This window comes from Spea bombifrons, chromosome 6 (genome assembly GCF_027358695.1).
Source record: "Spea bombifrons isolate aSpeBom1 chromosome 6, aSpeBom1.2.pri, whole genome shotgun sequence".
In the NCBI taxonomy this organism is placed as follows: Eukaryota; Metazoa; Chordata; class Amphibia; order Anura; family Pelobatidae; genus Spea; species Spea bombifrons.
This window is the reverse complement of record NC_071092.1, coordinates 2,718,533-2,730,555: the sequence shown is the minus strand read 5'-3', so window position 1 is coordinate 2,730,555 and position 12,023 is coordinate 2,718,533. Positions and strand designations below refer to the sequence as shown.

Genomic DNA, 12,023 nt, shown 5'->3' with positions numbered 1-12,023 from the left:
GAGTGGCCATTAGAAGCAGAACAGAAGAAATACATTTCTATTTCTTTTCAAGAAGCCAATTAATGTTCAGCGTGTATTTGCCGTGAAGACTGGTTTCCGTTCCCTCTAATTATATATTTGGTTTTTTGATTAATCTCTGCGCACACAGCTGCATAGTGCGGATAAGGCCTTTGTAATTGCATTGTGCGGCGCTCTGCTTTTCTGGTCCTTATAGCGGTAATGAGGGCTCAGTTAAAAATCACATTAGAAAAATAGTCTTTTCTTTTTTTTTCTTTTCCTTTCTATCCCCAAATTTCCAGTACATTCTAACGACGAGAGTCCACGCCACGGACATCCCCATCAGTCGGCAGATGTCGTTTACCCCATTGAACGTCTCTGTTAAGAAAATTCGCATTGAAAGCGGACAAAAGAGATTTTTATACGACACAGATAAAGATGAGCATTAAAATATTTGATTAACCCCTAAAGGACAATGGGCGGTCCCTAAACCCATTGAAAACAATGCATTTTAAGTCCGTACATGTACGGACTTTGTCATTAAGGGGTTAATTATTAATAATAGTTAATGAAGTCGTCCGCTTCCATGGTGGCAATCATTGGATACAGAAACAATGCATACGATACAATGATTGGAACCCGTGTGAATGAATCATAGATTACTTTTGGGGATTTATTTACTAAACTCTGAGTTGTCCATGAGACAAAACCTTCAATGTATGCGAGCTGGACAGACTGATCCTGGATCGGTTTTAAATTCCAGTTTAATTATGTAGACTTTGACCTTCAAGAGACTTGCGAGGACTCTGAAGGTCGCACTGAATGAGTTTGCAGCGCTGTTGATGTTTATGTAAATTTCGCGCATACACAGACACTCGATACCCCTTGTACAATCTGGTTGTTCTTTTCATTTTTAAAGTTTAAAAGGACACTGAAACCATAACATGCATTTTAGTGCATATGATAGAGTGTCGCCTTTAAAAATAGAGGATCAGAGGCGCAGTTGTGATGGAAATCAGTTTTACGTTACTGTGCGGGTGGTAGATAAGTGGAACAGCCTCCCAGCAGAAGTGGTAGAGGGTAATACAGTGAGGGTATTAAACATGCATGGGATAGACATACGGCTCCTGAATCTAAGACGAGACCAACGACTGATTAAGGGTTTGACGCGGCCGATCTAGCAATAAAACAAAAAAGCAGCAAAGCAGCAGTAATACAAATAACTCTGATCGTAGATAATAAATGTATTTACCAAGCTCTGATTATCCGGCAGCATGACGATAATCTGCGCGTTATGATCCCAGATCATCCGCCAGAAGTCTTTAGTTGTATGCGGCATTGGGTGCTGCGTTATAATGAACTCATTGCTTCTGATATAACCCTGTAAGAAGAAGCAAAAATAACGTCAGAATCGTGTTTTTAATCATTTTATGACATATCATATGTGATAAGCAGGCACAGCGTTCAAAGGATTACCGGAAACAGAGGAGCAGGAGAGCTGTCCCGGCTTCTCATATAAATATATTTTAATTTCGGTCATTTAAAAAACAAAAAACATTCAAAGACCGCTGGTTTGAATGACAGCTGTTTATATATTGGTAACACATGTAACACCAATAGGAAATATTTAAGATTTAAGTGAAGGCACTCCATTTATTATTATTTTTATCTTTTTTTTTGTTTTGTTTTTTTTTTTACTTTTTTTAATTTACCTTTTTTTATTAAAGTGTATGAATCCAGGAAAAAAAAAAAAAAAAAGGCTCAATGTATTAGACTCAATACGGCCATGTGAGCGTTTAAAGTTTAAGTTCAGTGGTTGTGGTTTAATGAAACATATTTTTTAGGGGAAAAAACACTCTTTAAAACAGTTCTTTAATCCCCACTTTATAATATTAATATAACTATCGTGATGTTTTTCTTTTCTTACCATGATGTATGAGGCATTAATATAATCCGTTCCTTTCATCCCGGGTAACGGTGCCAGACCGACTCTTGCTCGTTCCGCTAAAGTGACAAAAAAAAGAACATTTGAAAAACCAACGGATCTCTAACACAGGAATGACGATTTATTGACATAGGGCTTGTAACTAACTGAAGACTTTAAGGTGAAACCATTAGAATTCACAACTATTTATCTTTGTCTCATATAAGCATATATATTAAATCCCCCGTAATAAATCACCATAATAATTTATCCGGTGAAACGTGTGGGTAAAAGGGATAAATGCCGACTTACAGTGAAGTCCTTGAAAAATAACCTCATAAATTCTATGATAAAATTTCAAATTATTTTTGAATAATTCATCCCTCCATCAAATGTATCAGAGATTATTTCTTTTTTTTATTATTACACCACAACATACGGTTTAGCGCTGGCTGTTTTTGTCTATGAAAAATAATAATATGAATTGTAATAATTTTTGAGTTATGTTAAAGCAGGGACTTTTTCCAATGATGTTAAAAAAAATAAATGATAAAATCTGAACTAGTTATTCTATATCATCCAAAATTTGGAATTCTAGAGTTATTTTGTATCCATGCCACAAGAAAAAGGGATCTCAAAATGTCATGTTTTGAGCAATATGTTGCGGAGTGGAATCTTCCGTTCTTACATGGTACGACGGATGAGTTTCGATTCTTTTCCTTGTTGCAGTCCTTCTGGGCGCTGAAGCACTCCACGTATTTTGCGTTACACTGTGTAACCAACTAGGGGGGAAACAAACGAGAGTTAATTTGAATGTTAGTCGTTTAGTAGAATATGTTACCAAAAGGAACGGTATTTCTAACTATTTGAAGAAAAAAAGCCACAAAAAGAATAGATATTTTGTTAGACGGCTAAAAGTGTAACTTGAAAAGAATATATTGATTTAGTGCTAAAACATTTTGCATAATCAAACTGGTCCGTATGCGGTGTTATTCCTTCCATTGGTACATATTTACTAAATAATGTAAAAATGATGCTAAACGATAGGCATCGTTGTGACCAGATGTATCTGTGGATATAGTGTTAGTTTGTGATCCACATTCATGTAATTTAACTTACAGTTAAAACTTAAGTTTACTATTTTAATTTTACGCAGTGGATCCAAAAGGAGTCACAGGCTGAATGATGCAGCGTCTTTCCTGCTATTATTAAATATTTTTTTATGAGATTTTGAAAATAAATGATGCTCTAAATTGGAAGAAATCTCAATTCAAAATCGTTCTTCCCTTAATTCATCTCTAAACTTCAAGATATACCTGAGAACTATCTGGGTTTGACTTGGAGTCTTCGGGGGAGAAGCTCTACTTCCCTGGGGCTCCGGGTCACTTTCCTCTTTCTGCAGACGAGGGGAGCTTTGGTTGTTCCCCACTCTCCACCCTCCCCCACTCCTATTACAAGCCTATTGAAGACTTTGGGGGGGCTTGTCCCATCCCACACGCAGTTAGCATCAAGAGACCCCTGAGTAGCGATGGCTTCAATACTGTTCCTACATATTATAATCAAAAACATATTTTTGAGATAAAAAAATAAGAAACATTTCAGCATTTCTAGAGTTAAAAACACATCTGAAATGCCTTCTGTTTCATGCGAGTTCTGCCTCCTCTGCAGGAAAACTACAACATTTCCTTATCTTACTGCTCAGCTGAATATTTTATGAGCAAAACATGTTGTCGGTTCATTGACAGTCTCTCTGAACTTCGATGACTCAAGAAGGGTGTTTGGATGTTGCAGCTCAAGTTGGCAGGTGGCCTGTATGTCGTCGACGTACCTCACACTCGCCTACAGCGTCTGCGCTGTTCTAATAGAAGACGGTAGATTTATTTAGCGTCGGATTCCTCTCGCTCGTATAAGCCTTACCCTGAACTGCTTCTCCAGCCTCGTCTTCCCTCCCGCCGTAGGTGTCAGGATTGTGTTCACGTAACTGTGTAGCTGGTTTGCACACACTTCAGTCTCTTTCCCAAGAATGGCCTCCAACAAGGCGTCGTGAATAAAGATGTACTGTTCCTGCAAAAAAAATAAATAGAGACATTGTAACAATCAAAAAAAAATTGAAACAATTACAAGAACAATTCTGAAAGCCGTCGGGGAAGAAGATGTTACGCGTAATTAGCATAGTCGTGTTTATATACTTATTTAAATACATTTGATGAATCTCATTAACTCAATTCCCTGGAATGAGATAATGGATAAGAATCCCTCACAGGTGGCTCCAGGAATCGTAAGATCCATCTTCCCAAAATCCGGGCTTCACGGAATGAATTATGCATTAACGGAATTCTCAGCTAGCAGGCCTCGCGGTACTTAATGACCATTTCACCCCCGAAAAGTATGTGATCTGCTGCCTTGTTAAAAAGGAACATCCGATATCCTTTAATATCTTAGCTGGAAACCCCGTGGAAATCGTACGATCTCCAGACACAACGGGGTTTATGTTAAAACTCCAACCGACAGTTTGTTAGGAGAACTTTGCAGAGAAATAGAACCTGTAGAAATCTATATATACATAGGGGAGAAACACAGACTCTGCCGGCTGATCGGCCCCTTTCGGCCCCCGTATAGTCGCCCGTTTCTCCTGCTGTAAAGACTCAAACCTTCATCAGTCGTTGGTCTCGTCTTAGATTCAGGAGCCGTATGTCTATCCCATGCATGTTGAATACCCTCGCTGTATTACCCTCTACCACCTCTGCTGGGAGGCTGTTCCACTTATCTACCACCCTCTCTGTAAAATAAAGCCTCCTTCCGTTCCAACTAAGCCCCCTGATCCTTTAGTATTCTGGTCTCTTGTTCTCCTCCTTTGAAATAAACTTCGCTCCTGTCCTGTGTTAAATGTGTTTAAATGTTGATACCCCAATCCCCTCTCTCTCTTCTCTCCTCCAAGCCGGACATATTAAGAAAAAGGCTTTCCATTGTTTTTTTTTTTGTTTTGTTTTTTTTTTTACTAAAACGACATCCATTTTCAGCCAAAATAAGATTAAATATGAGATTGTAAATTCTGGAATATCCCGCATCTATGATTTATTTATTTTTCCATTTAGACAAATGTAATTTTTTTTATATAGTTTGTACCAAATAAAAGAAAAGTAAATTCATATTTTGAATATTATTTCCTTTGCACGATCCGAGTCGGATTTATATTAATCTATTCCCTCCGTCTGATCAGAGAGAATTCCCCTGAATCTTGCCTCTGTCTGGACGAGGTAGTTGCGCTGCGTTCTGATGTGCTTCAGGAAACCCAGGACATTCACTGTGCTTTTGTCTTGGATCTGCTGCAACATGCTGTCGATAACAATATATGTCCCGGTTCGGCCAACGCCGGCGCTATAGGTAGACGGGACATTAAAAAAAAGAGACAAAAAATAAAAACATTTATTATTTTACGTTCAACCTATGTGGAACATGCTAAAGAAGCCCAAAAACGGAATCAATAAAACTTATACAAGAATTCTTATATTTCAGGGTAACAGCAGAGCTATTATTCTTCCAATAAAGGGATCTGCGTTAACTCTTTAAATATTTTTAAAATCCTCAATATCTGTTTTAAGTCTTCTGCAGCTGTCATTGCACACTTTCAAATATAGGTGGCGCTAGAATATATGTAACTATTCAGACCTAGGGACCCACATTCAAAGGGTTAAACAGCCAGACCCATGAACTGTAAACAGTTGGGTAATATGAAGTTTGCGTTTTACTTAGAACCCCTAAAAGTATCCTGAATTTTTATCTCCCTAATCGACCCAACCTGCAGTCGAGTAACGTTACAGCCGGTGCACGGAATAATTATTATTTACATATGCATGATGTCATAATACGTCGTAATACCTGCAGTGGACAAGTACCGGACCCATATCTGGAAGCTGGGCAGCAGACGACCTCCGTACAAATGTCAGAACTGGTAAGGCGTATTCGGGGACCCCCATGTCAGGCCACTGCGTGTAGTGATACTGGATAACCGAGCGTTCGTTGTGACGCCCCTTTGGGTTTCCTTTTTGACCCTGTGTACAAAAACAATACGTCTGTAGACTGGGTTTGAGGGGCAATCCGGGGGTATTTTAATGTAACCTTAATGTAGCCCAATGAGATGTAATTTGGCACATTTGGGTTATTACTGTATACAGCGCTGGGGGGTTATATTACGGTATACAGCGCTGGGGGTTATATTACTATATACAGCGCTGGGGGTTATATTACTGTATACAGCGCTGGGGGTTATTACTGTATACAGCACAGGGGGTTATATTGTTGTATACAGTGCTGGGGGGGTTATTACTGTATACAGCGCGGGGGGTTATATTACTGTATACAGCGCTGGGGGATATATTACTGTATACAGCGCTGGGGGTTATATTACTGTATACAGTGCTGGGGGTTATATTACTGTATACAGCACTGGGGGTTATATTACTGTATACAGCGCTGGTGGTTATATTACTGTATACAGCGCTGGGGGTATATTACTGTATACAGCGCTGGGGGTTATATTACTATATACAGCGCTGGGGGTTATATTACTGTATACAGCGCTGGGGGTTATTACTGTATACAGCACAGGGGGTTATATTGTTGTATACAGTGCTGGGGGGGTTATTACTGTATACAGCGCGGGGGGTTATATTACTGTATACAGCGCTGGGGGATATATTACTGTATACAGTGCTGGGGGGGGCTATTACTGTATACAGCGCTGGGGGGTTATATTACTGTATACAGTGCTGGGGGGTTATTACTGTATACAGGGCTGGGGGTTATATTACTGTATACAGCGCTGGGGGGTTATATTACTGTATACAGTGCTGGGGGGTTGTATTACTGTATACAGCGCTGGGGGTTATATTACTGTATACAGTGCTGGGGGTTATATTACTGTATACAGCGCTGGGGGTTATATTACTGCATACAGCGCTGGGGGTTGTATTACTGTATACAGCGCTGGGGGTTATATTACTGTATACAGTGCTGGGGGTTATATTACTGTATACAGCGCTGGGGGGTTATTACTGTATACAGCGCTGGGGGGTTATTACTGTATACAGCGCTGGGGGTTATATTACTGTATACAGCACTGGGGGGTTATTACTGTATACAGCGCTGGGGGGTTATTACTGTATACAGCGCTGGGGGTATATTACTGTATACAGCGCTGGGGGTTATATTACTGTATACAGCGCTGGGGGTTATATTACTGTATACAGCGCTGGGGGTTATATTAATGTATACAGTGCTGGGGGTTATGCTCAAGAAGAAAAACATTTAAATAAACCAGGTTGCAGGGCGTCACTCGTACTCATGATATAAATTCCGAGTGGGCTAAATATTCCAGACTGAAATCTGGGAGTCGGACCGCTGTTACCTTCTTCATTTTGACGTTCCGGATGGTGAAGTGCCGTTCCGTGTAACAGGCGTACACTCTTGTGCTTTTCAAAGTGACGATAATGTTTCCGTATTCCTCCGAGTTCTCCGTCGGCCAGTACTGATCACACTTTCTCTGTAAACACGTCGGCAGAGCGAAGATTTTTATTTAAAAATATATTCACGTATTTAACCCTACGTTTCCGGCATTCGAGTTATTGCAAGGTACACAACATACTTGAGCTCACATGGAATCATTTGCGGTTTTGTTCTAACCTTGCGTGATTCCTGTGTATGACCCTGGCCTGCCTCGCCGGTTCTCCTAGTTCCTGATCCTGGCTTCTGTTCCTGACTCCGCTGCCTTCTGTGTTCCTGACCCGGCTCGTCTGACTACCTGTTTTGGCTTTGACCCCTGGCTTGTATTTTTGACTATGTTTCCGGATTGTGCTGACATTTATTTTCTGCTATTTTTCTATTATTTAATAATAAAAGGTGGTTTGGTTCCCTGACACTAATGCAGTCTTTATCTAGAGAAGACTGCGAGATACACATTAATCGAACTAAGAATACAGAGCAGTCTATAAAGGAAAAACGGCCGCCATAATATATACGAGACTAGAAGCTTCTTAGAAAGTTCTCAGGCTCTTGAACTGCAGACTAAGCCATCTTAGACCGAGCTCATAAAAATACTGAAAGCTCTGTTTAATTACTGAAGACCATAAAGAGCCGGCCATCGATCCAGAAAAGATTGATACTTTTCCCTCCGTTAACGTGACAATCATCGAGAGGAACATGAAACATTGTATCGCGAGGGTGGTCGGCCCCTGGGCAAGCAGCCGGTACACTTACTCTCCCTTTTTCCACGAGGTTGGTTATCATAACAATAATTCCAGTGTTTTGCTCCCAAATCATCCTCCAGAAGTCTTCAAAAGTTGACTTGAGAGGTCCCTGGGTAGCGATGTAGGCCTTTGCTTTGTTGTAACCCTTCAAAAGACGACCAAACACAAGATGAAAGCAGCCTCGTGGCAAACACATTAATTATTTAAAGAGAAGAAAGAAGAGGAATATTTTTAAGGATTGAAATTCGTGATGTACGATATGATGTCCTTTGATACAATTTTTTAAAACAAAAAGAATAACAAGATATTTCATCTATTTTTTTTTTAAAACATGCATTAAGTAATCGTGTAAAGCAGCGAAAATGACTTACATCAACATAATTGCCGTTAATGTAATCGCTGTGCTTGGAATCTTTGCCGGGGAGGGGTCGGAGCTTCACCCTACTGTGGTCATCTGAAAAGAAAAAGGAGACCTAATGAGAATTCGGGATGATTCATCTTTACTTTCCGATAATTATGATTAGGAAGATCTAGGCAGCCTGCCCCGAATACAAGATGGCTTCTCAGATCCGTATAAATAAACTCTGAAAGTTCTTAAGAATACATTTGCTTTTTTCTTCAGGAAAGACTGAATTGGCCAAATGGTCCTTATCTGCCATCGAATTCTAGGTTTCGAAATCAGATTTGTCCAACCGAAGGACATTTTCCCGGATCCCACCCTCGAAGTGTTTTTGTGCCAAGCTGACGTTCCGCCAACACTCGAAAGTCGGACAAACGCTGGAGGACAAAATGAATACAGAACGTTCCGGCTCTTGTCTTGGTGAATACAAGAGATGAAAACTCAACAAAAAAAAACAACAACCAAGGTCCTTCGTATCTCCTCATCAACCCAGACTCAGTTTGAGAATTTGTCATAAAGTATCTACTCACACGCCACGATATTGATGTATCGGTTTTTGTGTTTGTTATCCGGATGGTTGGAATGTTCTGCGGTGATGCTCATGTCAGCCGTACATCGCTGAACTTCCTAAAAGAACCACAGGGAGAAGCATTTTAAATACCCCCCCATCACTGAACGACGGTCCTCAATCTAATACATTGTATTGCTATAGAACGGTAATGAAGACATCCGCAATGCGATTAACCCTTTGAATATGTTCACAGTACGTCAACCAATGGCTTGCAAACACCCACGCCCCCCCCCCCCCCGACCCGATAATTCTTTTGAAAATAAATCATAGTCTCTAGAAGACCAACTCTGGAGATTATTGAGTTTCAAATTATTATTTTCAACTGAAATATGGGTTCTGACTAATAATGAAAATAATTATTGCCAAACAGATGTTGGGAGAGCCGGGGGTAGAACGTTGGATATATTATGCAAACAGCAGATGTGACTATTTCTCTACATAATCACAAGAATCAATACGCGGAAACCTAAACAAAAATAATCCCTTGGCTCCAGCGCAGGCACAGATTATTTACAGTCCTTTATAATCTAAATAATGGAATTCTGTATAATAGGCAAAAGATACATACATGTAATAACCACGCAACGCAAATATATATGTACACAGAGAATCGTCTGGCAGGGGTTCACCGAGGATAGAGAGGGATAAACCTCTGGCATGACATCTATTTACACAAAAGAAGCTCATTCAGCCATATCCACAGCAAAAAAAAAAAAAAAAAAAAACAATTACGTCAGCGTTTCTGGGGCCAAAAATAGAGGAAAAAAAATAAATTCTGGAAAAAGAATGATTGTGTTGAAGTAGCTGTATATGAAAAAAAATAAATAAAATTCATCTTCTATAGAGTTACCTAAAGCCTAAATTATTTTAATTAAAAAAAAAACAGTAATATTTGCAAACTCTGTTATTTGAAAACATTTTCTGCTTAATAACATAAAAAAAAAAACTTGAAACGCTTCCCGAAATGTCAGGTTGAGTTATGTTTTTTTTTTTTTTTTTTTTTTTTCTGGAAATAACCTTTTTTTTTTTCTTGTTTTTTTGTGCTACGTAGCAATTTGAAGCACACTGTGTACCTCCGACACGAATGGATCCTTCTAAACCACAGATTAAAACACAGCGAGTAACACGGCACAATCTAGCAGCGATCTGACACTCGAAGACAAAAAAAAAAAAAAAGCAGAGCCTAATTACAGTCGGATCGAGTTTATAGTCGTGTAGCTGATTATTTTGAATAATTAAATGGTGTCACTACCAGCTGTGATATACAGCGCCGGGGAGCTCAGTCCATAAATAATGGACGAGTTGGCGTTAGGTGGGATTTTTGTCATCGCAGCCCGGCTCCCTGGACAATTAAGGGTTCGCCCTGAATACAATCAGCATTGTTAGAGTCCTCGATACTCAGTCGGCCGAGTCGGGAGTCCATTAGCAAAAAAAGCCGTATTGATAAAAACACCCAGAAAACGGCAAAAATAGGACATTTGGAGGCGGATTGAGTTATTTTGCTGGGATCGATGGACTCAAACAGATTACACTGATCTACAGGTCGAAAGAGGGGGCGGAAGAACTTCATGTCAAAGAGAACCTTCAATGCTTATCTCAACGTCTGGAATCATCTATTTTTGATACGTCGATTTTACCGGATTTTGGCAACAGCGCGGAGAGATGACTCAAGGTTTGGGGGCCAAATTCTAAACAAGAAATCGGGCAGAATGGAATATCCTGAAAACTAACAGATCTGGAAAATATTCTCTTGTTTGCGGACGTGAATAAATACATTTATAGAAAAAAAAATGAAAAAAGAAAATCTAGGAATAGAATATTTGGGGGGAAACTGGATTTTCTGAGAAATCTAACAATTCCGATTCTCCATCTGTGCCTCTAGAAATAATTTTATTCATATTTATTTATTGATCTTCACTTAAAGAACGAACGGTTTCCGGACGCATTACCCGATACGTCGAGTTGGCTCTCGAAACACATTTTTTTAATGTGTTAAATTTGCAAATGTACACAACTCCTTTTGGTACGTTCTGTGTTTTGCGATCTCGTGGTGAGCGCGCGGTTTCTGATCGAAACTCCCATTACAATTGAAACATTGTTTACGTGAACACAATAAAGATTTTTCATCGTTGGCTCGAATTCGTGTTTCGAGAACCGTCAGCTGCGTTTTCTTGACGAGTCTCTCTCTGTCCTGTGGCTTAAATAGTCATTTAAGACATTAATAACAAAAAAGGACAGGGGGGACTGTAAGAATTTGGCTGAAACGGTATATTTTAAAGACATTTAGAAAAAAGAAAAGGGATCTGTGCACTTAAAAAAAAAATTAAATAAAAAAATAAATAATTTTTTTTTTTTTTTTAAACCAATTTTACCAGGTGAGACCGAAACATCTCTATAGGAACTGATAGAATGTAAAAGCTGTCTGAACCCTTTAATGATCCACTAAAACCATCACAAAGCCACATACTTCTACGCGGAAAGCCACTTGGCCAAGTTTTGGTCCTAATAACCACTCTTAAATCTCCATGGAGAGGATGTTTTTCCACGTTCGCCATTGTGTAGAAGCACCGCTAACATTTGGATTCCGTCTTGTAACAAGTACGTATAGCTCTCATTTTCCTTAAAAGTTCTCAAATTTAATCTACTTTCCAAAAGTTGTAGATCTCAATTTCAACTATCTAATCTCCTTTAATTCGATAAAATTCCCTCCCGGTTTCCAATCCCGTTTTGACCAGAGAACATTCAAGATGAAGGAAATGAAGCAACATGTAAAAGGTTAAAAAAAACAACAAAATATCAATTCAATGGCATCATTACATTATTAACATGAAAAACCTTTTCTTCATGGCAAGTTCTAAATTTGTCTGTAGAACGTGTATCGTCCCG

The 12,023-nt window shown here is 39.3% G+C and overlaps 1 protein-coding gene across 2 annotated transcripts in view; it reads right to left on the bottom strand.

Annotated features, from left to right (window-relative positions):
* The window catches only part of PTPRG (protein tyrosine phosphatase receptor type G), a 179,534-nt gene that overhangs the window by 8,726 nt on the left and 158,785 nt on the right, over positions 1-12,023 (bottom strand). For both annotated transcript variants that reach the window (XM_053470206.1, XM_053470205.1), the window contains 10 exons: positions 9,097-9,193; positions 8,538-8,620; positions 8,177-8,311; positions 7,329-7,463; positions 5,801-5,973; positions 5,164-5,299; positions 3,839-3,985; positions 2,610-2,703; positions 1,925-2,001; positions 1,250-1,378 (listed from right to left, as the gene is read on the bottom strand). In XM_053470206.1, the coding sequence (XP_053326181.1) occupies positions 1,250-1,378; positions 1,925-2,001; positions 2,610-2,703; positions 3,839-3,985; positions 5,164-5,299; positions 5,801-5,973; positions 7,329-7,463; positions 8,177-8,311; positions 8,538-8,620; positions 9,097-9,193 (1,206 nt within the window). The remainder of the gene's footprint in view (positions 1-1,249; positions 1,379-1,924; positions 2,002-2,609; positions 2,704-3,838; positions 3,986-5,163; positions 5,300-5,800; positions 5,974-7,328; positions 7,464-8,176; positions 8,312-8,537; positions 8,621-9,096; positions 9,194-12,023) is intronic.